The sequence below is a fragment of the Muntiacus reevesi genome, chromosome 5 (assembly GCF_963930625.1).
Source record: "Muntiacus reevesi chromosome 5, mMunRee1.1, whole genome shotgun sequence".
Classification (NCBI taxonomy): domain Eukaryota; kingdom Metazoa; phylum Chordata; class Mammalia; order Artiodactyla; family Cervidae; genus Muntiacus; species Muntiacus reevesi.
Window position 1 is genome coordinate 110,259,795 of NC_089253.1, and position 25,040 is coordinate 110,284,834.

A 25,040-nucleotide genomic window follows, 5' to 3' on the forward strand; every position below is an offset into this window, starting at 1 on the left:
TTGAGCCCATGTCTCTTGGATCTCCTGCATTGGCAGGCAATTTTTTTTTTTTTACCTCTGTGTCACCTGGGAAGCCCAGTAGAGTCAATAGGCACGGCCTAAAGCAAAAACAGAAATTTGAGAAGTAGCATTACAGGAGCTCCTTGGTGGTCCAGTGGTTAGGACATTGGGGTCTCATCTCACTGCTGAGGGCCTGGGTTCAATCCTTGGTCAGGGCAACTGAGATTCCACAAGCCGCGCGGCATAGCCAAAAACCCCAGAAGCTTCATTATAAGCATGCTATTTAGAAAGCTGGATGTGACTCTTACACTTGTACCACCATCTGAAAGAGTGAAAAGTGTTGGTCTTCTAAAAGGGGGAAATGGCACAGGATGGTGACTGCTAATTTTATAATAAACCAAGGGGGACTATTTGAACTTGATGAGACCATGTGCCTGGATTGTTGGATAAGAATATAAAAATTTGAAAAGGAAATGTGCTGATAATTACATAAAATCTATAAAAGAATCTGGTATTCTCAGGCGAAAGTTACTTCTGGGGCAAACAATCTTCTCTCTAGGAAATAATGGTAAGGGATACTACATATTGAAGGCCTATACTTCTCTTAGGAAGGTAGCAAACATTTTCTTGCGCTCATATAGTATGTTAACGTTGCAAGATTGATTTACCTACCTTTATCCTTGGTGATGGAAACTCAGAGTCTGAGAACCTGTGCTCTCACCAAGGTCACCACATAACTCATGAATGCCAAACCTCTGTCCCTAAAAAGCCAATGCCAAGTGTCTCTCCACGTGCCCAGGGTCTGGAAGCCGAGTCACAGAACCAGTAGTCAGAACCAGTCTCAGAACCAGAACTCTGGACTTCCGTCCCTGCACACAGGAGGCCCTTTTGCTCACTGCCCGTGATGTGCAGGAGCAGCTCTGCCTGCCCATCACCCACATCTCTTGCCTCTCTGACTCACAGCAGACATACAGTGGATGACTGGCTGGCGCCAGAGACGGTTACTGTGGCCACGATACACAGCCCAGCTCACTGGCCACAGCGGGAGGTGAACTCCCGACCCTGGCTTCAGAGGAGCCACAGAGACTTGCCCATGACCCCTGTGCTCTCTTCTTGGGCTGGATGGGCAGCCACACTCCAGCACCCTTGGACTGCTCCTCTCATTCATCATCCACGTGTGGCCATGTCTGGAGTCGGAGGTGAGACATTAAGGTTTAAGGTTTGTGGTTAGATGGTCCTGCCTGGGACATATGGACCTTCTCTTTCCTTCTGGACATTTACAAAATGATACTCCAATGGATGATCCATAGCTGGGGGGCTTCATAAGAGTGAGAACAAAAGAATATATATCATCTTTCATCTTATTCTTTCAAGAGAGAAGGAAAGTGTTTTGCTTTGAACATAAGAGGGAAAGAGCTTAGAGACACTCCATGGACTGTGCAGGACTTGAGGCTCATTTAAATCTCATCTAAAAATACTCCAAGCTGAGTAAAAGTGCTACCTTAGAACCACATGACTGTCAGGAAATCTCTGTCATTCTCCCAAATGACAGTCATTCTTTCCTGTCTTGACTCCTGCGCTGTTCACAGTTTATACCACTAATCTGACCCTCAGCTTTCACTGCTTCATAACTATTACTTATGTTTCCTCATGTAAAGATCTTACCTCCCTAGCTGTCACAGAGCCTAACACAATGCTAGATATAGCAGGAAAGTCTAGAGGACTGATCCTCTCCCCTTGCTTTTCTTCCTCTCCTCTCCCCACCTGAATCACCCAACAGTTCTGCACCTCTGCACCTGCTTTCAATGTCCTGGGTAGACCCATGGGAATCTGGCCAATAAAGCATGAAATCCAAGTGAACAGGCCAAGCAAGGGACATAACTGAAAAATTCCTATCCAGCCTGGTGTCATTCTTCCAGCTCCAAATCCAATTCTTGGTTTAAAAGATATATCATAATAATTTAGTGCCAGGGTCACAATAATGTCTTGTGCAATGTTTATCAAGGAGGCCTTTGTCAGGCATGGATCGTTATTGAATTGTTAATAGCTCACTTTCTTGGAACATCCTTACTTTAAGCTCTTAAGCCAAGGCACTGGCACAAGTTGAAGGATTGGGAAGGCCTTGAGTTTGCTTCCATCCTGGAGAAATCAGAGGCAATTGCAGGCCATGTGGAAAGAAGCAGTTACCATTAACCTTGACACAAGGATTTTCACAAAAACCTCCAATCTACATGAGGATAAGAACCTTGCTTTTGCCCTGACACAGTCCTAAAAAGTGTCTATACCTGGCCAAAGAGTCTAAATGGTTCTAGCAGGCAAGGGGAAAAAAGCCAGCATTCCACATTTCCACCAAATATTCTCATTTCTACCAAATTTACAACTGATGAGTGGGACACCTATGGCTTCCAGGAGGGCCTGATGTGAGCTGTAACTTGAATCTATATTAACATTCTCACCTGCTAGCAACCTGCCTCAATCACCTGTGGTCTGTAGATGATCCCATCCACCTTGACTGTATGGCCACATGAATTTATACACCATTCTCCTGGTTTCTAAACTCACAGTTCCAAGTGGTTAAGTGATACATTTCTGGCTCATTGATAATGGGACCTGCCCTCTGTCAGGAAGGTTTAAATGACCCTCAGAAAGCTTTGCTTTCGGGACATCATGTATCTTTGTGTTGACCTGATTTAGTGAACTATATCCTCTCTGATTGCTTGTGCAAGTGACACAAAAGTAATAACTTATTTTCCTACTGACTTTTCTTCCTCAAAAGTCTACAAAGGTTCATGAAAGAGTTAAGTATGGCTTTATTTTTCCTTTCATGAGGACTGTGGGAGAGACAGCTAGCTGCCTCCCAAAATCTATCTTCTCCTTCTTATAGACAGAGAATTGGGGCTCTAGACTGCACAGAATAAAGACAATATTCTGAGCCTCCCTTATAGCTAGTTGTTGTCTGATGACTAAATCTGGCTACTGGGCTATGCAAGGTAGTGATGTGTTCAACTTCTAGATGGTACCTTTAAAGGACAGCAGGGTGCCCTCCCCTCTCTGGTTTTCAGCTGATGGCTGAAATATTGCATCCATAATGATGAGACATCTTGGATCATATGATTAAGGGGTTAATACTTCACGGAGAGTGGAGAAACAATATAGAAGGAGCCTTGGTCTCTGAAAACTTTGTGGAACACAGTCAGTATACTAGCTCACTTATTTGAGAAGAAATAAGCATTTTTAAAGCCTGGGTCCTTCCAGTGCAGTTCTGGATCTCTGTCACAGTCTTCCAATTAATAAAAGGACTTCTTTAATGAGCAGAGAATGCAATAGCACCATCAAGAGCCAATCACTTGCCTATGGCCACCACCACAACCACATTTTTTTTTTTAAAGAGAGTGGATTCTTGGGTAGGGGTGAGCTCTGGCTTTTGGTCATTGGTGCTCATAGAGACAGTAACCCAGAGGGTGCTGGTACGTTACTGCAGAAACTTCTAACACTACCTCAGTACTTAGAGTGTTTTATTATAAAATGCACAAAACAAAGGAGCTGGTCATTTGTCTCCATGGTGGCAATACAACACGCATACAAACAGTACCTGCTTGCCTGCTGGAGAAGGCAAAGACGATGATGTCATCAAAGGTCCAGGTGTAGTCCTGGTGCGGGGGATAGAACACCAGCTTGTCAGAGGCTTCCTTCCTGAGGTCAATTAGGAATGTGGAGTGGACCATGGGGACCGGAAAGCAGCCCAACCTCTTCCATTCTCTAATCTGAAGATAGTCTGGGGTCCGTTTATAGAAGCCCTGGAAAGAGCAGATGGGTGGGTTATTTCCTCTGATCTGAGGGCTTCCCCTTTCCCAGCCTTCCATTAGGTGGACTTCTAATGAACACAAGTACCAATCCTGGAGCAAAGTCACCTCCTCTCTTTTTATCTTGGCCTAAGAATTTCCAACTGAGCTTAAGAAATGCTACTTACATTAAAAAAAAATCCTAAAAGGGTCTTGTTATCAGAAACAGATTGGTTTCACCACATCTCTTCATCTAACAGCTTCATAAGAGTATGCTTTATGTATACGACATCACTGAATGTGTATATGACGTCACTGAATATATGTATATGATGTCATTGAATATATGTATATGATGTCATTGAATATATGTATATGACGTCATTGAATATGACATATGAGCAGTCAGAGGTGGTTGAGCAGAGCAGTGGAAAGCAACATGTTTTGGGATCTGACTGCCTGAGTTCAAGTCCTACCTCAGCTACTTATTGCATGTAGGTGTTGGTCAGGCCACTCAGCCTTACTGTGTCTATTTCCTCATTGTGAAACAGGAATGATGGCTCTATCTATTCCATGGGGTTCTCTGTCAAGTAAGGGAAAACCTGAAAAATGCTTAGAATAGTGCCCAGCACCAAGAAAGTATTGATAAATATTGGCTGTTATTAAAATTACATTACATTGGCTGATTTAAAAAAATTTTAATTCAAATATAATTGCTTTACAATGTTGTGTTGGTTTCTGTCGTGCAACAGCAGGAATCAGCTAGGTGTTGTGTGTTAGTCACTCAGTCGTGTCCAACTCTTTGTTGGACTGTAGCCGGTCAAGCTCCTCAGTCCATGGAGCTTTCCAGACAAGAATACTGGAGTGGGTTGTCATTTCCTTCTCCAGGGTGAATCAGCTATATGGATACATAAATCCCCTCCCTCTTGAGCCTCCCTCCCTCCCCCATCCCACCCCTCTAGGTCATCACAGAGCACAGAGCTGAGCTCCCTGTGTTATAGAGCAGCTTCCCACTGGCTATGTTTTACACATGATAGCGTATATATGTCAATGATACTCTCCCAATTCGTCTCCCCGTTCCTTCCCACCATGTCCACAAGTCTGTTCTTTACATCTGTGTCTCTACTTCAGCCTTGCAAATAGGTTCATCAGTAGAATTTTTCCAGATCCCATAATATGCAATACTGAGTATTAATATATGGTATTTGTTTTCCTCTTTCTGACTTGTTTAGTTGCTGTCATGTCCAGCTCTTTTGCAAGCCCATGGACTGCAGCCCACCAGGCTCCTCTGTTCATGAGATCTCCCAGGCAAGAATACTGGAGTGGGTTGCCATTCCCTTCTCTAGGGGATCTTCCCAACCCAGGAATCAAACCAGCGTCTCCTGCACTGCAGGTGGATTCTTTACCGCTGAGCCACCAGGGAAGCCCTCCTTTCTGACTTACTTCAGTCTGTATTTTTAACTAAACATGCAGTACTTAAACATATAAATGGGGCCTTCTTTCAATGCAATTATTTATTCACTATTCTGGTGGAGTTGTCACTGCTGCATGCTTTTGGGGGATTCCTCTTTGAAAGTTCTCTCCGGGCAAGTACATAGGATGACCAATGCCCTTACTCTGTGGTTCTGAACACACTAGTTTGGAGTAACCCAGTTTGCTTTCCCTCCAAGCTCAACTGTTCATTCCACAAACATATCCTGAATGCCTACCGCAATCCAAGCTGTGTGAGATGTTGGAGACATAGCAGTAAGTCGACAATCCCAGCTTCAGCCCATACAGGTGCAGAATCCACTGGAGCTCTACACTCCAGTGGCACCAGTTATGTAACTCGACTATTGCTAAAGCTCAAATCCATTCCAAAGAAGATGAAGATGCATCTTAACAAAATATACTTTAAAGAATGTAGAAGCTTGGAAAGGCATTTTAAAATACATTTTAGGCAACAGCAGGCTCGTGGAATGAGTGTAAAACTTCACAGGGCCAGCACTCTGAAGGGCACGATGCCCATTAGTCACACAAGTTCTCGAATACTCCTTCATCAGTCACATTACTTTGGGGCCACACTATCTGCAGTGGTGTCAGTACCCACATGGTAGGCACTGCAGCCTCTTCGTCATTTCTTTCAGTGTCCAGACTAGTGTTCTAGTCCAGCTGATGCTCACACTGACCACGTGATAAGGTAGAAGGGTCACAAATGAAGCCTCAGAAGATACGTGTCTTAGCATCATCTTAACCACCTAGCTGATCAATCTTACCCCATGCTTCACCTCTTCGAGCCTAAGTTTCTCCTCCTGAAAAGAGGGGGTAAAAACCAATCTGTTGATCTCCCAGGGCTGTAGAAGGGATCACATGTGATCTGGTCTATGAAGATACCTTGGAAACTGTAATGCATTAGATGAAGGATTATTATTTCCACAATTTTTTATTAGCCTTTAACAAAGATTACTTAACATCTTACTAGTATTCTTACTAGTATTACTAGTATTCTTCCAAGGGATAGAAGAATTCTTCCAAGGGATAAAGGGAAAACTGGTTCGTTAGAGGAACTGCCTAAGAACACACACCAAATACAAAATTCTAGACTACTTAGGAACAATATTCTCAGACTGAGGAGCTTGGAAAATTCATGAGGATGAATCACAGAATACCCCGGGGACAGGGAGGAAGGAAGCAGAGAAGGAAGGGGAGAAGGAGACTTCATATGCTTCCTGCAGAGAGGAGGAGGCAACAGATGCGTCTCTTTTTCCACATAAACTGAATATTGTTGGTAATCATTCCTACTCAGTGGCCAGACACAACCGAGGTCATGTTGTTTTGAATGTGTTTAAAGGCACTGGACGCCGAGGCCTGACTTAAGCTTATGAAGTCACTGGCTGTTTCTGTTCCTGCCCTCACAGAAGCCTGACTGAAGATGGCAGAAAAGCTAGAAAGAGACATGAATAAGAATTTCCCTAAAATTGCCTAGATTTTACTTTCACTGTGCAAAGTAAGTGAGCTTTTAATATTAGAGCAAATAAGACAACAGAAACCGGAAGGCCACAGTTATGAGGATAATCCACTCCTGATGCTGGTGTCAGTGCATTACTCATTAAAAACACCCTAGAGTGATGCTGCCATGTTAAGTGCTGCAGATAATTAACTGAGAATGTATGAACTTAAATTCAATATAATATCTTCTCCTTAAGGAACTGATTGGCTTTTCTAAATATGAACTTAATGTGTCTCTGAAAGAGATGTGGATAACATACACTCAAAATCCCTTGGAACTGCAGGAAATATTTGTAACAAAAGAACAATGCCCACTCTAGTTGTGTGCAAGAGCTATGGACTTAAATTTTCAGGGAGTTTGCAAGGCAGTTGTCATGTTGATAGTTTAAAATCTGCAAAAACAAAAATCATGCTAATACCCACCATTCTAAGTAGACCACGAACAGCAAGCTTGGCATGTGCTTAATAATTATATCACGTGACTGTACTTCAATTTACTTAACCTTCCCCTCAGCTTAAACAATATTTGCACGGTGGGAATACTGACACCATGAAAACTGGTAAATGCTAGCAATCAGGGGTTTTCCCTACAGAGAGCCACCACTAAGTATTTACCAGCACACCATTAGCCTCTTTCTTCATCCAAAACCAAACCAAATATAAAACAGGGACTGAAAATTTAGCTCTTTGAGCATGAGAACACACCTAATATACACTTTTTCCCTTAGAGGATCTTTAGCCTACATTGATATATATTACATTTATCAGTTTATCTCTCTTAATTTTTAACTAAAGAATCAGAAATACAATCAGCCATAAACATTCACTGCAACACCTCTCTAGCTAGACTTTGAAGATTTTTACAATAGAAAAGAGAGATGATGGAAATTTAAAATATTGTTTTTAACTTAAATTTTGTAAAAACATCTACCACAGTAGTTCCAAGTATTCAATTTCTTTAGAAATAAATTTGGCAACATATCAAGGGTCATTAAAGTGTTTAATACTCTTTAACTCACTAATTCCACTTCTTAGAAGTTGTCCCAAGGAAATAATATTAAATGTGGAAAATTTTATGTTAATCACGATGGTTATTATAACAGTTAAAAGTTGCAAATAACTTAAATGTTTTTAAACTAAAAGAAAGGCTAAGTAAATTGCATAATAGCCACTTGATGATATAGTTAAAAACATGTAATCTGTTATCTATGATGTTAGAATGGGAGCAAATAACATGATGTTTTTTAAAAAACTTTTTTTTTTCTATTTCCAGTTTTTTACAGTGTTCTCATGTGAGTTTTAATGACCAAAAATACTTAACTTTTGAAAATCTCTGAATCAGGGAGAAGAAAAGTACAAATCCCAGTAACCCAATTACTGGTTAATTTAAAACTTCTAATCCTAAACTCATTAGAATAATGTCTTCACAATTCATTAATACAGAAGAGCTCTTTGGGTTGTGGCATTGGACATGGATTTACTTCCTTTCCTGAAAATCCTTGCTCTAGTAACACCATGATATGCGTGTTTCAAAGGAGAAAATCAGAAAAAGATTCACGGGTCTACTGTTGACAGGTGGCTGCCTTGTTAAAACTCATAACCTTAATTTGTTAACCAGCAGACTTGCCTGAGGTGTGATTCCGCACCAGAAGTTAGAGTACAAGCCCCGAGACTCCAGCATGGGGGCCACAACGGTTTTGTTTTCTGCGATCAGTAGATTGAGGGTCTGCGGATTAGTCAGGAAGTTGTCAACATCTATAAACTAGGAAAAGAAAAGGACAACATCAGATGAAAAGGTACTTTCCGTAATGGGTATGAGTAACCCAACACTTGCCAAAGGACCATGGAAACTTGCCCATGACATACAGAACCAGCTATCCCTGTTTTTGTTATGGAAACCCCTTGGGGCTGAATGGCTTTCATTCAGGCAAAATGCATCCAGTCTAACTTCCATGTGTTTAGCTACGCATAAGGTATCAAGCAATGAATTGGTGTTATCGTTGGGCAAATACTAGACTGGAACTCAATGACACCTTGGTAAGTATAAGATACGAATGGGTCTCAAACCCTTAAAAGATTTGTTTGCATTTATTGTGTGCTCATTCTAAGTGTAAATGAACAGACCTACTTAGGTTGTCTATAGTAATGTCAAACTGGCCCCAAATGAATCCATGAATGCTCTCTTAATGCTGCAATTAGATTTGTTTGTTTAAAGTATATTATATAGTAGTGAAGCTATTTTCCATTCTCATCAGAAATCCGTGTTAACACATTCATTTACAGGGTAAGTGTAACAGTTTCTATTATATAAAATAATCACTCTGAGCTGTACACTTTAAAAATTAAGATGGTAGAGTTTACGTTATGTATATTTCCCCACACACAGAAAGCAAAACCTCAGAAGCTTTCATTCCTTTGATAGTCAATCTCTTCACCCAAAATTTTGTGGCTCAGCACTTGTACACTTCAAAGACATTTAAACAGCTATGCTATGTTAAATATCAACACAACTGCAAATTTCTATGAAATTATTCATATTGAAAGTGGAAGTGTGATAAACTACTGGGATGGTTTCTGTTGTGACTGAGAGGCTGAGGGTGGTCAAAAGTGTTCCCTTTAGGAGTCAGGGAACAGACGGCCATTAGTTTTATGAAACATCACTGCCTTTGTTTCGTTGGTCGTATTTCTAGTGTTGTACTGAAACAGGCTTGCCAAAAGAATTAAATGGATTTGTGGGGGTGCGCACAGAGGAAGAACTCGGTTGCCATAAACTTGTGGGGAAAGAAGACTCTGTCAGTTTTCAAATGAAAGCAGGGACTGCAGCTCCTTACTGCTCAGAGGCCTGTCCTTTCCAACGGAGACCCAGGTTCCTGGAGGACAAGGATGGGATAGAACATGGATTCCTAGTCATCAAGGCCAGCATGTTTCTGGACCACTCTGGAAGTTCTAAGGAAAGTAATGGAACCTCTTCATGGAGAGAAATTCTCCAGGAGGGTCCAGCATAATTAGGAGCAACTAGGAATCCAAGCAAGAGGTGCTGGTCCCCAGACACTTAGGAGCCAAAAGGAACAGCATTTCAGGGCTGTTAATTTGACTATTTTTATATAATTAATTTCTCATATCCCCGAAACTCTTCTAAAAAGTTAAGACCTTTAAAAAAAAATTTTTTTTAATGTATTTATTTGGCTGTGCCGGGTCTTAGCTGTGGTGTGTGGATCCTTGATCTTTGTTGTGGCATGCAGGCATGCAGGGTCTTTAGTGAGATCTAGTTGACCTTCATGCTGCAGCGATCAAACCTGGGCCTCCTGCGTTGAGAGCTCAGAGTCTTAGCCCCTGGGCCACCAGGGAAGTCCCGAGAAGTTAAGACCTTTTATATTGCTTTACCCACAGCATTCCCTCTGAACTAAAAAGATTTAGGGTTTTTCATGTTTACTACAATAAAGAGATAGAATAATTCAGGAGCTTATTTGCTAACTCACTAAAAATGCATGTGAGAAATGGGTCTGAGATGAAATCCAGCTCTCCCGATATTAAGTTCTCCAGATTCTTTCTTGTGCCTTTATTAGAATATTGAGGAGGAGAGGCCTAAAAAAGGACATTTGATTGCTCCCACAGTCCTAGATTATCGACAATTGATTTGGACACATTCTAGATAACAGCTGTCAAGAAATTAAACATCTGTTTTTACCAGAATGTAGTCTGACCATTTTTCCCTCGCAGTTCGAAGGGCTGCCTGTCGTAGTTTCATCACGTGGGCAAAACGGGAGGCAGGCCAGTGCTTTGGTCCAATTTCATCAGGGTAAGACCTATAATAATAATTGTGAGGATGATGATGGCTAATAATTATTGAGTTCTTATATACTGCAGGCACTATGTACTAATCCATTTTGTCTTCCAGTAGTAACCCTAGGAAATCGATACTATTATGGTTATCATTATCCCCTTATTACACGTAAGAAATTGGAGCAAGGAGAGATTAAGTAATTTGCTGCTTCCCATACACAGGAATCTTTATATGAAACACTAGGCTGGCAAAAAAGCTTGTTTGGGTTTTTCTGTACATCTTATGGAAAGGCCCGAATGAACTTTTTGGCTGACCCAATATTTCAGTTCTCATTAGAATTCACTGTCTTTATGATGTAAGTGCTACCACTCTCCCCTCTTCACAGTCGAGGAAATTGGTCAGAGTGGTTAAGTCATTTGCTTAACATTACGCCATTAATAAGAGGTATAGCCAGAATTTGAATCTAGGCATAACCCCGAAGCTCATATTCCTAGACACTTTCTCATACATTCAGCCATCAGATACATTTGAAAATGTTACAGCATCAAATTAGGAGCTTCCCGGGAAAAACAAAGGTTTATTTTCTGTAAGTCTCAGTAAAGGACTCTACAGAGTCCAACATGTTGATCTCCCCCAAACGGAGTGAGATCACGGAGCAAACACACAACGCTGGAATGTCTCTCAACACCCATAAGGTCGCCAGGACTCATCCATGGACGTGGAGGCAGCTGGGTTGGCTCACCCTTAAGAACCTTTCTGAAAGCTCCCACCTGGTAGGGACATTGAGAAAGTCACAGGGGCCCCAAACTGGCCACCACTTCAAGTCCTTGTAGCTGCATAGCGGCAGGACATTTGTCTCAGTAAAAGAGAAACCACAAAAAAGAGACCATAACCATACAAATAAGATGAAAAAAACTGTTTATTACACAGGAAGTCTTTGAAATGTTTTCCCCAATCGTTCCTACAAAAATCAGTGGAATTCCTGTTTTTTTTTTTTCTCTGAATATGTTGCCCCTAAAAATACCTTCTCTGATATTTCTCACACTGACCTTGGCATACAATATATTTAGTCAAAATCTGGCTATGGAGAAAATTACCAGGATGCGGGAGAGGTACATAGAGTTTTTCTGGGCCACTCTAACTGGGCCAAATTCCATTATAAGTAACTCCAAAAAAGTGTTCAGAATCTTTGACAGTGTCCACATTTGATTGTTAAGGTTTGCTCCATCTATAGACCATATGCTGAGATTGAGACATATATGTAGATACATATATATGTACATGTAATAAAAAATATTATACGGTGAGAGACTAAAAGAACAAAAATTTGTTCTGGAACAGCATTTATTATTTTTATAATACACATGCAGCTTCCAATAAATGACTTATCCTGGGAAAAATTTCAGCAGTTCAATTCATCCCACTTCTGCTACTGCTGCTGCTAAGTCACTTGTCCGACTCTGTGCGACCCCATCCCTGGGATTCTCCAGGCAAGAACACTGGAGTGGGTTGCCATTTCCTTCTCCAATGCACAAAATTGAAAAGTGAAAGTGAAGTCGCTCAGTTGTGTCCGACTCTTTGTGACCCCGTGGACTGCAGCCTATCAGGTTCCTCCGTCCATGGGATTTTCTAGGCAAGAGTACTGGAGTGGGGTGCCATTGCCTTCTCTGCACCCTACTTCTACAGTTCCTTAATCTAGAACTATAGTAGCCTGGGGAACATTTAGAGTAGTAAGTTTGAAATGTATTTATTCATATTCTCATTCACTCATTTGTTTACTCAATAAGTATAAATTTAGTGCTTACAAGAACATAGCACTAAGTGAAACATAGAGTATTTGTACATTTTAGCCCCTGTGTAAAAAATAAAATAGAAAATAATGCATGAATTAGATAGTCAATGTTTGTTGTTTATTGCTGTGCCAAACAAGATGCTACAGGAAATAAGCAATACAAGTGTTGACAGAAGGTAGAAATTTGTAACTGGAATGATTAGCCACAGCTTTTGGTAGCAGGTAGAATTTGGGATAAAGGTTATCACAAAGAAGGGAAGGAAAGCCTGGGGCTGAATAAAATAAAAGGAACATTTGGATAATGCAGTTTTCTTTTAGGAAATATTGGTGTAAAGATACGGATATTTTAAAAATATTTATGAAATATTTCAAATCAGGCATTTGAACTTCATTCTGTAGGCAGTAGAGAGTCACTGAAGTTTTTTCAACAAAGAAATGAAAGGCCATCATTAATATTTTAGGTAGATTGATTTGACAGTGTGGTATACAGTATCATTTTGAAGATAAAAGCAACTAAGAGATTGCTGCAGTAGGGTCTTCCCTGTGGTTCAGTGATTAAGACTCTGCACTGCCAATGCAGGGGACGCAGGTTCGCAGGTTCAATCCCTGCGCCAGGAACTAGAATCTTGCATGCTGTGCAGTGTAGCCAAAAAAAAAAAAAAAAAAAAATTGCTAGGGTAAAGACTGGAAAAAATGTAAATGTCCATTAGTAGGAGAATGATTAAATAATCATGGTTCACCCATCAGTGGATACTCTGCAGTCACAAAAATAATGAGATATTCCTTCACTGTTGCTATGGCACAATTACCAACATACGATGGGTGAAAAAGCAAGGTATAAATAAGAAGTATACAAACTTTTCACTATGATCCCTCAAGTATAAAAGGTTAATACTCAAAGTCTGAATAAGTAATATCAATATTTTAAAACATACACTACTGTGAACTTGAGAACGAATAAGAGTCTGAACTTGGCCAGTAGCTGCATGAGCAAAGAGGAAAAGAAAAACAAAGATCTGTCAAAGGAAGAAATAGCAGGTCTTTGTATCTTACTATCAGATACAGAGACAAAAGACAATGAAAAATCACATGTGTCTCTAAGATTAGAAGCCTAAGTGACCGAAAAACTGATTAAGCGGGGGAAGGGTAAATAACGAGTTCACAGAATGTTCTCTGCTACTCACTCAGGTTCATCCATAGGCCTCCACTCCACATAGTGATAGGCTTTCTGTACATTTTTCAGCCACTCCCTGAGTATTTCTGTTGTATTATCCACATTGTGGTCAGTGGCCGCCCTGCATGAGAGAAAGCACCACACAGTTCAGTTATTATGTCATCCAAAGACAGAGGAGGAAGCCAAAAGTCTCCAGATAAACCGAAAGAACGGCCAGTTCTAGACACCGTGTACATGAAAATGACTCCCTTGTGTTCCAATCTAGACAATCAATTTCTGAAGCGAGAGATACGGCTTTCAACCATCTCTGTGTCATTAGATCCTTAAGCAGGACTTGGTCAATAGTAGAGTCAATCTAAAAAACAGTATATGTGTAAAATGAATGGGTTAGTTAACTAATATTCTTGGAAAGTTTTCCATTTGTTTTAATTGGAAATTAAATTGTTTTAATTTAATCATCCAATTTTTAGGTATCTACCTTTTAACTTCATAACAGCAACTCTCAATTTAAGCAATAATTCAGTTGCATTTTCAAGTCCCACAAAATTTTTAATCAATGTTGTTTTAATCACACACAGTAGATAGGAAAGTCACAATAACAGCTTTTAGTATAAAATTCAAAGTCCAAGGTATCGTCACCTGTTTAGTTCAGGTAACTCTACCATCACTTACACAAGATAGAATACCTTCAGAAGTCTACAAACTATGTAAAATCTGTTTCTGATCTATCTTGAAAGTTTAACAAACTGATTCACTTAAAAAGCAGTTTAAGTCATTTATAAAACAAAAATATTTTCAAACAGTCTCACAAAGCAAACACATGGTATGAATAATATAATGTATCAAAAACAAAGCTATTCAGAACACCCCAAAATGAACAGATATGCCAGTCAACTGGAAAAGAAGGAAGCAAAGTATGGGTTGCGATCTTTACATCAAATAAGGCAGAATTCAGGCCAAAATTATTGAACATGACAAGAAAAAAATTGTAATGATAATAATAATGCTAAATAATGTCATTCACATCAACCATACAGTAAATGTGCATATCCATGTACCTATTTATAGTGCAGGGGTTGGCAAACTTTTCTTCAAAAGCCAGACAGTGACTATTTTAGGCTTGTAGGCTATATACTCTCTGTTGTAACTACTTAACTCTGTCATTGTAGCAGTGAAGTTGTCATTCATAACACATGAATGAGTGAGCATTATTGTGCTCCAGTAAAGATTTGTTTACGAAAATAGGCAACAGGTCTACAGGCTGTGGTTTGCCAACCCCTATATAACAGAAAGTATAGAAAGGTTAAAACAAGCACCAATAATAAGAGGTGTTAATATACTATTTTCAGTTAAAGAAAGTGCAAAGGGGAAAAAAGTAAGCATGTAAAGAATCTATGGAACACAATAATAGATATTCTACTTCTTTCTCAAGTGCACATGAAACATTTACAAAAACTGACCAACAATTACATTATGAAGAAAGCTTTACAAAATTGGAATATTTATAGCATTCTCTGGTCACTTCATAAAATTAAAAATTAGTAATAAAACCTCCAAAATTCCATTAAAACTGTTTATTAAACAACTATTAAGTGAAAGAAGAAATACAAATCAACTTTAGAATTTATGAACATAAATAATAAAAACACTAGAGATCAGAACTGAGGGATACAATTAAAGCAGTGGTCAGAGAAAATTCAGTTTTTTATCCTTAAATCAATAAAAATTAATGACTTAAACTCCTACTCCAAAAGCTAGAGAAAGAGCAACAAAACAAACAAGCATAAAGATAAAAGTAGAAAGCCATGAGGTTGAAAACAGAGAAAAAGCAGAACTAATAAACAAAAGAAATGTTACTTTAAGTAAAAAATCAACAAAAGACAATCACTAGTTAATATAACCCAGACAACACAAAAATTAAAAATAAGAAAAGACAAAGATGAAGAGAATATGACTGACATGAAATAATTTTTAAAAAAACCATATGTAGTTCATATAAATTTTTTGATGAAAAATATTTTTCGATGAAAAATAAATTTGAAAACTAGATATAATAGAAGATGTCCTAGCAAGACGCACGTTAGCAAAATTGATTCCAGTAGAAACATAAAACTTAAACAGAACAGTTTTCTTGGCAGAAATAAAGGAAGAAACAAAAGAAAACACTAGACCCAGATGGCTTCATAGGGAAATTCTACCAGATATCTTAAGAGTATGTGTGCACATGTGCGTACTCAGCCATGTCCACCTCTGTGACCCGTGGACTGCAGCTTTCCAGGCTCCTCTGTCCATGGGAATCCCAGGCAAGAATACTGGAGTGGGTTGCCATTTCCTCCTGGGGGTCTTCCCAACTCAGGGATTGAACCTGCATCTCCTTTGTCTCCTGCATTGGCAGGCGGATTCTTTAGCACTGAGCCATCTGGAAAGCCCATCTTAACACCTAGCTACTTCCAAAGTTATGTGGCTTGTTCCAAGTCCTTTTAATAATGCAAGTGCAACAGTGATACCTAAACCTGATAAAGACAGAACTACAGATCAGTTATCTTTCAATGAATATGCTACAAAAATCCTAAAGCATTAATCAAAATTCAACACTATTACTGATTTTTTAAAACCACACTGAATAAAATTAAAACAGGACGGAAGGGAGGAAGGAAAGAAGAAATGGAGGATAAATGGGAAAGGAAGAGTCATGGGAAAATAGAGGTATCTGAGACACTTAAGTGAGAGTAAAAATGTTTATACTTCATTGGCAATTCAGCAGTTCCTACTGGGAGGGAAAGCTATTGGCATTATCAGCAGTGGTGGTTCCCTGGGAGCATGGCCTTGACAAGAGCAAATAAAGAGATGTAAACAGTGGTCACTTCTTCCATTTATAGCAATCCAGTACACAGGATTTTGTTAAACTCAGTCTATAATGGTTTTTATTCTTCCTACTTGAGCTTTTGGGAGTCAGAGCTGCTCCAAAAGTAACAAGTGAAATCTTTAAGATAGGATGAGAAATCTTTAAGAGAAATATTCAAGAGAAAAAACCAACTGTTAAGCAAAGCATAGTGAAAGGCCGTGTTACACAGGGAATAAATTTCTGTAAAACACCAACATGATGATATGTAACTTACGTCACAAGGTAGAGAAAAATGAAGGACAGAGGGGTATGACTAATATTTGAAACTCTTATTTCATAAAAGGGACATTTGAATGAAAGCTATCCTTATTTAAAACATTATTCAAAAAATAGAGGATTAGGAGGTAATGCCAATGGCCAATTCAATCTATTTTCAAGTCTTTTCTGGAAATTAGATAAGAACCAGCTCCTTTCTTCGAAACAAGATCTAGGAGGGAGAGACCCACAGACCCACGGGGACATTCTGTTTTCTGGAGGGAAAAGAGGTGATGTGTGTAGTTGATAGTATCGGGGGACAAAGGCGGGGGAGAACAAGCAGGCGGGAAAATGGGCCAGGAAGCAACGTGGGGGGGAGACACAGACCCTGTCCAGCTTGCAGCTGTGCCGAGAAGCACAGCTTATCAGCAAAAACCACATCCACAGTCACACACGGCCACAGCCACCAAAGCCCAGCACAGCGTCCGGCATCATGGCCAAGAAGGGCACTAGGATTGTCACACCACTCCGTCTCACGGTAGATGGAGTATATGTAGAGCAAGTCCTGAAACTGAGAACCCGCTCTAATGCACATTCTTCTTCACTCAAAGTATTATGGGTAAGAGTAACTTAAAACAAAACCAACCCCCAAAATCTTGACTGCAGCATGAGCCAAAAGTTTTAAGAATTCCATATTGCTTCCAAATGCTTACAGTGTAGGCAACTTCAGACAGCCTCTACTTCTTTCCTTGACTGTTGCTTCTGCATCACATGGGACTGACGTTCTCTTCGCCCTCCCTACTCATTGATGCATTTCCTCCTAATTTTTTTAACAAAGGTTTCATTGTATGAAATTTACTTTCCTGGTGTACAGACTAAACAACTCCAAACTCTGCCTAAGTCTCCACTCCTGCCAAACATCCTGAGAAATTAGCTGCGTGGAATCTGCAAAGATAGATGTGTCTAATTAAAAGTAGAGGCAAAGACTTTGAATACTCTCCTGATTAAGTTTTAAATATTTCCTATACGGTTACTTCCCCCAATTGTTCAGATTCTCTTTGTTCTCAGGCTTCTGAGGAAATGAGCAAGTCCTCCCACTGTGGTTGCAGGTCCATCTACACCCGTCTTTGATGCACACGGCCAGTCTCCTGCCCATCCCAGAGGAAGAACAAAGGGGCCCGCTCCAGGCCACTGAGGAAAGTTTGCATTCCGCCCCCTTGAGACCGCCGCCCTGCTCCTCCACTCCCCTGGTGAAGGCAAGTAAACAGAAATCCAGGCAGACACTTCTAACTGCTGCTTTTTAATCCATCTGATGAAAATGTGTTTCCATTCAAATACATAATCATGAAAGCATGCACTGGTGTCTTCAGAGGGTTGGAGAGAGAGAGAGAGACAGAGCAAAGACCCAGATGCAAGCTCCCTGAGGAAACTTGAGGCCTGAGTTAAAGGTTCTATTTTCAGAGCCCTGTAGAAAATGAAATGGTGCAGAGCCTGACCCGTCCTGCAGCCCCACCAGCTGCAGGACGCACAAAACTCAGCAGCTAGACGGATTTATCCTTCAAGGACACAGAGTGTGCAGGACAAGCCGAGGCTTTCCCTCAAACCCACAGCTCCTTCCAGTCTCACGGAAGATGAGTCTGTCATCTACTCCCAATGAGATCAAGAAAAGCACCCGGAGAGGTAACGGACATCGCTAGAGGATTCCCTGAAGAAAGCAAGGAATGATGTGAAGATACACCTGGAGAGGTGGCCTACAAAGTGATACACAGTGATTAGTGATTTCACCAACCAGACTGGAACACCTCTGTTCATGAAGCACAAACAGGTACTGGCTGGAATGCCAGGCTCCTGGGAAGCGAAGCCTGTTCAATCTTGGCCTCAATTCTCCCAACCAGAGTAGAGAGTCACATTAAATCATCTCTCCGGCTCCCAATGGCATAGCAAGGAGAGCTCAGCTCTGGAGCTGTGCCAATCCTCATGTAATTAATTTTCTTTGAAGGCCTCATTGGGAGAGCGACCTGGAGTCCCAGGAGTACTGGAACCTGCCGGCCACTAAGAGGCCTCTCTCCTCCACCTTCAGAAGAACCGTGGCCCTGATACGGCTGTGATGCCGATGGTTGGTCCCCTCTCTGTCCATTAGTCTTTGCTGGCTTTCTCTGGAGCTGGCGGCACCTGAAATGGAAGAGCTGGCAGATACAGGGGCAGCATCCATATGGCCTCAGGAGGGAGTCTAGGTCACGGCTCACCATCAAACTGCAAGTCCGCGTCCTCTCTGCTTCCGCTTCTAGTTCCTCTTGCCTCTTCCTCTTCCCTACCTGGGCCTTGTCAGCAAAGGCCCATGAGTATTGGATTCAAAGTCAGATTAGGACAGCAGTTAACACATACTGCAGCCTCCCCAGGTGGCTCAGTGGTAAAGAATCCACCTGCCAATGCAGGAAATGTAAGAGACAAGGGTTTGATCCCTGGGTCAGGAAGATCCCCTGGAGGAGGGCATGGCAGTGCACTCCAGTATTCTTGCCTGGAGAATCCCATGGACAGAGGAGCCTGGCAGGCTACAGCCCAAAGGGTCACAAAGAGTCGGACACGACTGAGCAACTTGGTACGCACGCATGCACATACTGCAAATTCAGTCAGCAGCATGTATATGGATTTTCTTGGCTGATGGAGTCCCCAGGCCAGCAGGTGCATGGTCACTTGTTACAGGGGAAAGCAAGAGCCCCTGCAGCAGACCGGCAGATAAACAAGTCTGCAGAGTGACCAAGCCTTCCTATTCGGCTGCAGCCAAAAATAAAACTGAGGTTTCTTTGGCGATGTCTAAACACACTGACTTTCCTCCTTGTTTTAGAAGGTCAGTTTTCATTCCTCAGTCTTGGCTCCTAAACAAGTAGCCAATTTGAAATAATTGCAACTGGCTCATTTCTTTTTATAAGAACTACTGAGGTTGTGAGAGCTAAACTCACAATTACTAAGTGTGGGGCCACTGAAGCCAAATCAAAGATGCAGACTGGACCACTCTGCAAGTGGAACACAGACGCTGAGGACATGGTACTCCTGATCACCTCCACCTGCACTGACCCTCAGGGAATGTTCTCAGCTTTCTGCCACCCCAGAAAGTCTAGACTTCCAATGCTACAGAGCAACAGGCCTGCAGTCAGTGGGGCAGGAGGAGGGCAATGCTGTGCAGTGATTGATCTTTGCTGTCTTGGAACCTGCAAGAGGCTCAACGGAGCAGTGATGGAATGAACAAGAAAGTTAGTCACCACCTGGACCATTCATGCCATGACTAGCGAGTTGGCAAAAAATGAATTTTCCAACTTGAGACTTCAAAATCTGAATTGCCCTCTTAATTGCCTCATGTTTTCATCCAGCAAGGAAGACTCATTGGTGTAGAAAATAAAGAGCTCCACCTACGAATAAAATTTCACTTTTAGAAGCAACTAGTGAAATTCATTTTCAAGAAAGGGCATGTCATCAAGCCCCACCACTGTCTCTGCTCTTGGGGACAGGCTCACCAGCTGCTGTCCTGCCAAGGTGGGAAGAGACATGCTTGGCCACTTGGCAAAATACGAAGATGGATTCTGGCCTCCTGGCTACTGTGTACCATTGTTTAAAACACTAGACTCTGTCTGCTGGGTGGACTAGCTGTGACTATGTTTCAGGATACAGATAGGAACTGGAAGCTGGGAATTTCTTCCAACAAAAGTCTTCTCCTAGATCCTACCAAATCAGTTAGTAGCAATTCTTTCTAATGAACAAACAAATCAGGAAAATTCACTTCTTATGAAACCCTCCTCACCAACAAATAAATATTTATACTGTCTTGGTGTCCTTCCTCAGTATGAACCATTCAATCTCAGAAACAATCACAGGCATTACATCTAAAGACTGAGTAAGAGTGATGTAAAAAGAAATGCTAATTTTGGAAAGGGAGTCAACCAAGTAACCAAACGCACTCCTAAACAGCAATAAAGAGGCGTGGTTAAAATTTGCAGATTGACCAGGTAATGGTGAATTCAAAAGCCCATTATCACTTTGATAAAAGCAGGATGAACTTAATTAAACATATTACAAATAGACCATTCCTTGATGCTTTCGATCGTGAGCTAGATTTTCGTCTCTTGGTATTAAGAATCCCTCATCCCCATATGTCATACACTGTCCCATTTTGAGCTTCATGATTAGCTAAGATAGACGTTCTTTTTATTTCTCCATGTTAGGGCTTCCCTGGTAGCTCAGCTAGTAAAGAATCCACCTGCAATGTAGGAAATCCCAGTTCGATACCTGGGTCGGCAAGCTCCCCTGGAGAAGTCAGGGTTCTTGCCTGGAGAATCCCCATTGACTGAAGAGCTGGTGGGCTTTAGTCCATGGGGTCACAAAGAGTTGGACATTACTGAACGACTGAGCGCACACACACACATAGATGAGAAAGCTGAGGATGAGAGGTTATGTCTTGCTGAAGCCATATAAATGGTGGGGGTTAGAGCCTGAACTTTTCCTTCAGGCCTTTTGATACCCCTCCCAACACTAGCTCACACACCCCACCACACACACCCACAGACAGTGATGCCCACCTGTTAAACTGGAAGGAGTTCTCTGCCTGATGAAGCACATTAATCAATTGTGAATATCTCAACATGAAAGGATGGCAGGAAATAAAATAAGAAAAATGGGAAGATTCATTAGTTCCCTATAACCTTTGCTGAAGTTCCCTTTGGCATAATCTTCCTTGGAGTCAAAAACCTTGGCATTTCATGAAAGCATCAGTGGCAGCATCTGAGACAAGATAAATGTTTCTCATTTGTCTAAGGACCCTTTTTCCTGTTTTTCTTCTTTCTCCTTTGTTTATTCTTCTTCCCAGTCCTTTTCACCTACTCTTTATTTCCTCTTTTCCTTGCTGGATTTTCCAATTCTATTAAGTTTTCTTAATTTGTGGCTATGCCCTGAAGAAATGGAGTTACTAGTGAAATGTTCTTCGATGGGTCAAAAACTAAAGTTCTGATACTAAAGAGAAGATACCACCCTATCCAGGGACACATTCTCCAGGAGCCCTGAACCTCCCACCCCCAGACCTGTAACCACACATCGATTCCCTGCCCGTACTCCCAACATTGCACCTGCTCTTGTACTGCTCCTGTCCTTCTCCGTTACCGGACCCTCTTCCCTGTGGACAGGACTATTCCAGCACTTAATAGAGTTTACTATGTAAAGCAGGCACTAATCATCAGTTTAATGAATGGATAAGTGAACAATTGCAGGAAGATGTTCCCCAGTCCAACCCAAATGCCTACAAAGGCTGAGCAGAGATTGCATGCAGGAGTGAAATGGGCCCGGTCTGAGGGGACGGTGTGAAAGGAGAACTGTAAGGCAGAGGCACACGCAGACTCCCTCTGATTGCTGCTATGCTAGAATATGTGCCCAGAAACGCTAGACTTTCCTAAGAAAAGCCAGATATTCAGGTTCAGAGATAAAAGCCTCTTTTAACCCATTAGGCTGAAATGCCATAAATGTATTCCAGCATGGCAGGCACTCTGTGGAAACCAGGGACCCAACACAAAGACCACATTATCTCAGCTCTTAATAACCACTGTCCATCCATCTGCACATGCTCAGGGCACACATTTCAGTAATTAAATATTTCAGGTATGGTTGGGAGGATAGCAGTAATATCACTGTCCTGCTTCCACATACTCAGCAAGCATCTTCAGGGACAAAGAAAGACTGACAAGCACAGGTTGAGCAAGGTCTGAATAACTCTCTGAGTCAGTCTAGTAGCAATTGAGTCACTATTAGAAAAAAGAAAAAACGCTGACACATATGGTAAGCACACAGGTATACTTGCACAAACGCCATCTATAACATCTCTTCCCAGAGCAACTAAGGCATATTCAGTCCTGCTCCTATTTTTAAATAATAGCTTTACTGAGCTATAATTCACACACCTCGTATCACCCTTTGAGAGTATATAATGCAGTGGTTTTAGTGTGTCCATAGAGCTATGCAACCATTACTATGATCTAATTTCAGAACATTTTCATCACCCCAAAAGAAGCCTTGTACCCGTTAGCAGCCACTTCTCATCATCCTCTCTCTCTAGCCCCTGGTCACCACTCGTCTACTTTCTGTCTCTATGGATTTGCATTTTCTGTAGATTGCATAGAAATGGAATCATTCAACCGTGACCTTCTGGTATCTGATTTCTTTCTTTAGCATGATGTTTTCAAAATCCATCCATGTTGCAGCATGTATCAGTACTTCATTCCTTTTCATGGATGAACAATATTCACTGTATGGATAGACCACATTTTGTTCATCAACTGGCCAGTTAATGGAGGTTTGTTGTTTCACTTTTTAGCTATTAAGAACAATGCTATGAATTTTCAAGTACAAGTTTTTGTATGAACATGTATTTTTCATTTCTCTTGGGATTGTTGTCCAAATTTTAATTATTATGTAAAGTGAGGAAAATAGATTTTATTTTATTCTTTCTCATTTTTGGAGAATCCACTATGTTCTGGGCACTAAGCTGGACATTTCCTATCTATATCTCTAACTCTTACTGTAATTCTCAAGGTAGGCATTATTAACCTCATTTTACAGGGTGAGGAACCTGAGATTAGAGACTGTCTCCCAAAGCTTGCTCTCTCTTCACTCCCACTTCATCGCTGATAAGTATTTTTCTTAATTTCTGAAACCCTCAGTTCTCTGTTCCAATGCAACAAATAGAGACCCTTTACTCTGCTATATGAATGTCCTGACTGTAAATGACAGGAACAGATGCAACCCAAGAACATGGTGCAGTCACCAGCATGCAAGGCGGGTCAGTTCTCAGCCAAGGAGCTAGGAGGGGCTGTTGATATAAACTGTCGGTCCTCAGCCCTGGGGGGGAAATGCCCTGGCCAAACACAGAGCCATTAAACATCACATCATGAGGAACTGGAGCCAGCGTGACCACAGAGAAAGTCACAGCCCCAGGACTGGGTGGGCTCAACGAAGCACGATGGGAGATCTCAGGACCAGGGTCCAGTCTCCGTGTGAAGAGGAACACCGGCTGATCTGGGCAAAACATGTAAAGGAAAGCCGGGCATTTGAGTGGAGGATCATGAGAATGCTGAAAGAAGGGGCCGTGTTCTATACAGAAAGGTTTACTTTGATTCACTCATTTCTAGAGACAACTGCAGTTAAAAACAACAGTAAATATTTCAGTCACCCAGTGAGCCTGAGTTACTTGCTAGATTATATAACTAACCACATCCTTAACCAAATAAAAAAGTATCAAGTCAGAAGACATGGCTCTTCTGCCAATTAGCTCTCTCATCTTTATGAATTTACTTGAGCTCCAATTTTTCCACCTGTAAAATGGAATAAAAACACCTGCTGTTCTTACCTAACAGTGGGTTATTGGGAGGAGACAACAGCACCCGGAGTTTTCAATAACTTATTTTGAAATCTGGCCTCTCCCTAACCATCTCCCACAAACACACACACACACACACACTCAAATAAGAAAGTGAAAGTGTTAGTTGCTCAGTCTTGTCCAACTCTTTGAGACCCCATGGACCACAGCCTGCCAGGCTCCTCTGTTCATGGGATTCTCTAGGCAAGAATACTGGAGTGGGTTGCCATTCCCATCTCCAGGGGATCTTCCCAACCCAGGGACTGAACCCGGGCCTCTGGCATTGTAGGCGGATTGTTAACTATCTGAGCCACCAGGGAAGCCCCAAATAAGAAAAAGGACAGCCGTTTCAACAGGCTCTTAAGATGCATGATAAAATTCAACATAGGCATTTAAGTTAAAGAAACCAGAATCACCACAGTCTACCATTTTTTATCAATCAAAGAAGTCACTGTAAGGTGAGTGCAGAGAAAAAGAGAGTGAGCCAGGCAGTCAGGCAAGAAAAGGGAAATTTATTAGAGGGAAAAGGGAGGGTGACTGCCTCTTAAGGAGAACTGGCATCTCCCCTTTCTGACGGTGTCCTTCTTATACCCCACCAATGAACAATTCTCTGAAGGGATGGCTAATTTTTAGCCTGTAGTGAGTCCTGTGGTCACGCAGCTGGAGGTCTGGAATCTGGCGGTCTGGCAGCTTTGAGAAGATAGGTGCCAGTGAAAAAAACAGAATGCCATTTGGGCAGTTTGGTCAGTCTCACGGGTCACTGTGCTTTTATTCTTTGTTTGCCAGGTCGACATAATCGCCATCTTATCAGTCAGACCCCACGTGGGCCCTATCAGTCACATGCCCAATTAAACACAGAAACAAGCAAAGACTGCTAACTGTCTCAGTATCCGTTTTTCCTCTTCGTCCCTAGTAACAGAACTTTCAGCTGAGCCCACGACCATCAGTTTGAGACGAAGATTTTAAGTACCATGACGGCAGGTCATTTGTTTGTTCTGCTCACTGCTCTGTGCCTAGCATTTGAGAG

General features: G+C 41.4%; 1 protein-coding gene across 1 annotated transcript in view; it reads right to left on the reverse strand.

Moving 5' to 3' along the window:
- COLGALT2 (collagen beta(1-O)galactosyltransferase 2) overlaps nt 1–25,040 on the reverse strand; it is a 115,903-nt gene that overhangs the window by 33,744 nt on the left and 57,119 nt on the right. Inside the window, exons 2-5 of the mRNA XM_065936190.1 lie at nt 13,531–13,641; nt 10,459–10,576; nt 8,398–8,532; nt 3,593–3,797 (exon numbers count right to left, since the gene is read on the reverse strand). Coding sequence (XP_065792262.1) covers nt 3,593–3,797; nt 8,398–8,532; nt 10,459–10,576; nt 13,531–13,641 — 569 coding nt within the window. The remainder of the gene's footprint in view (nt 1–3,592; nt 3,798–8,397; nt 8,533–10,458; nt 10,577–13,530; nt 13,642–25,040) is intronic.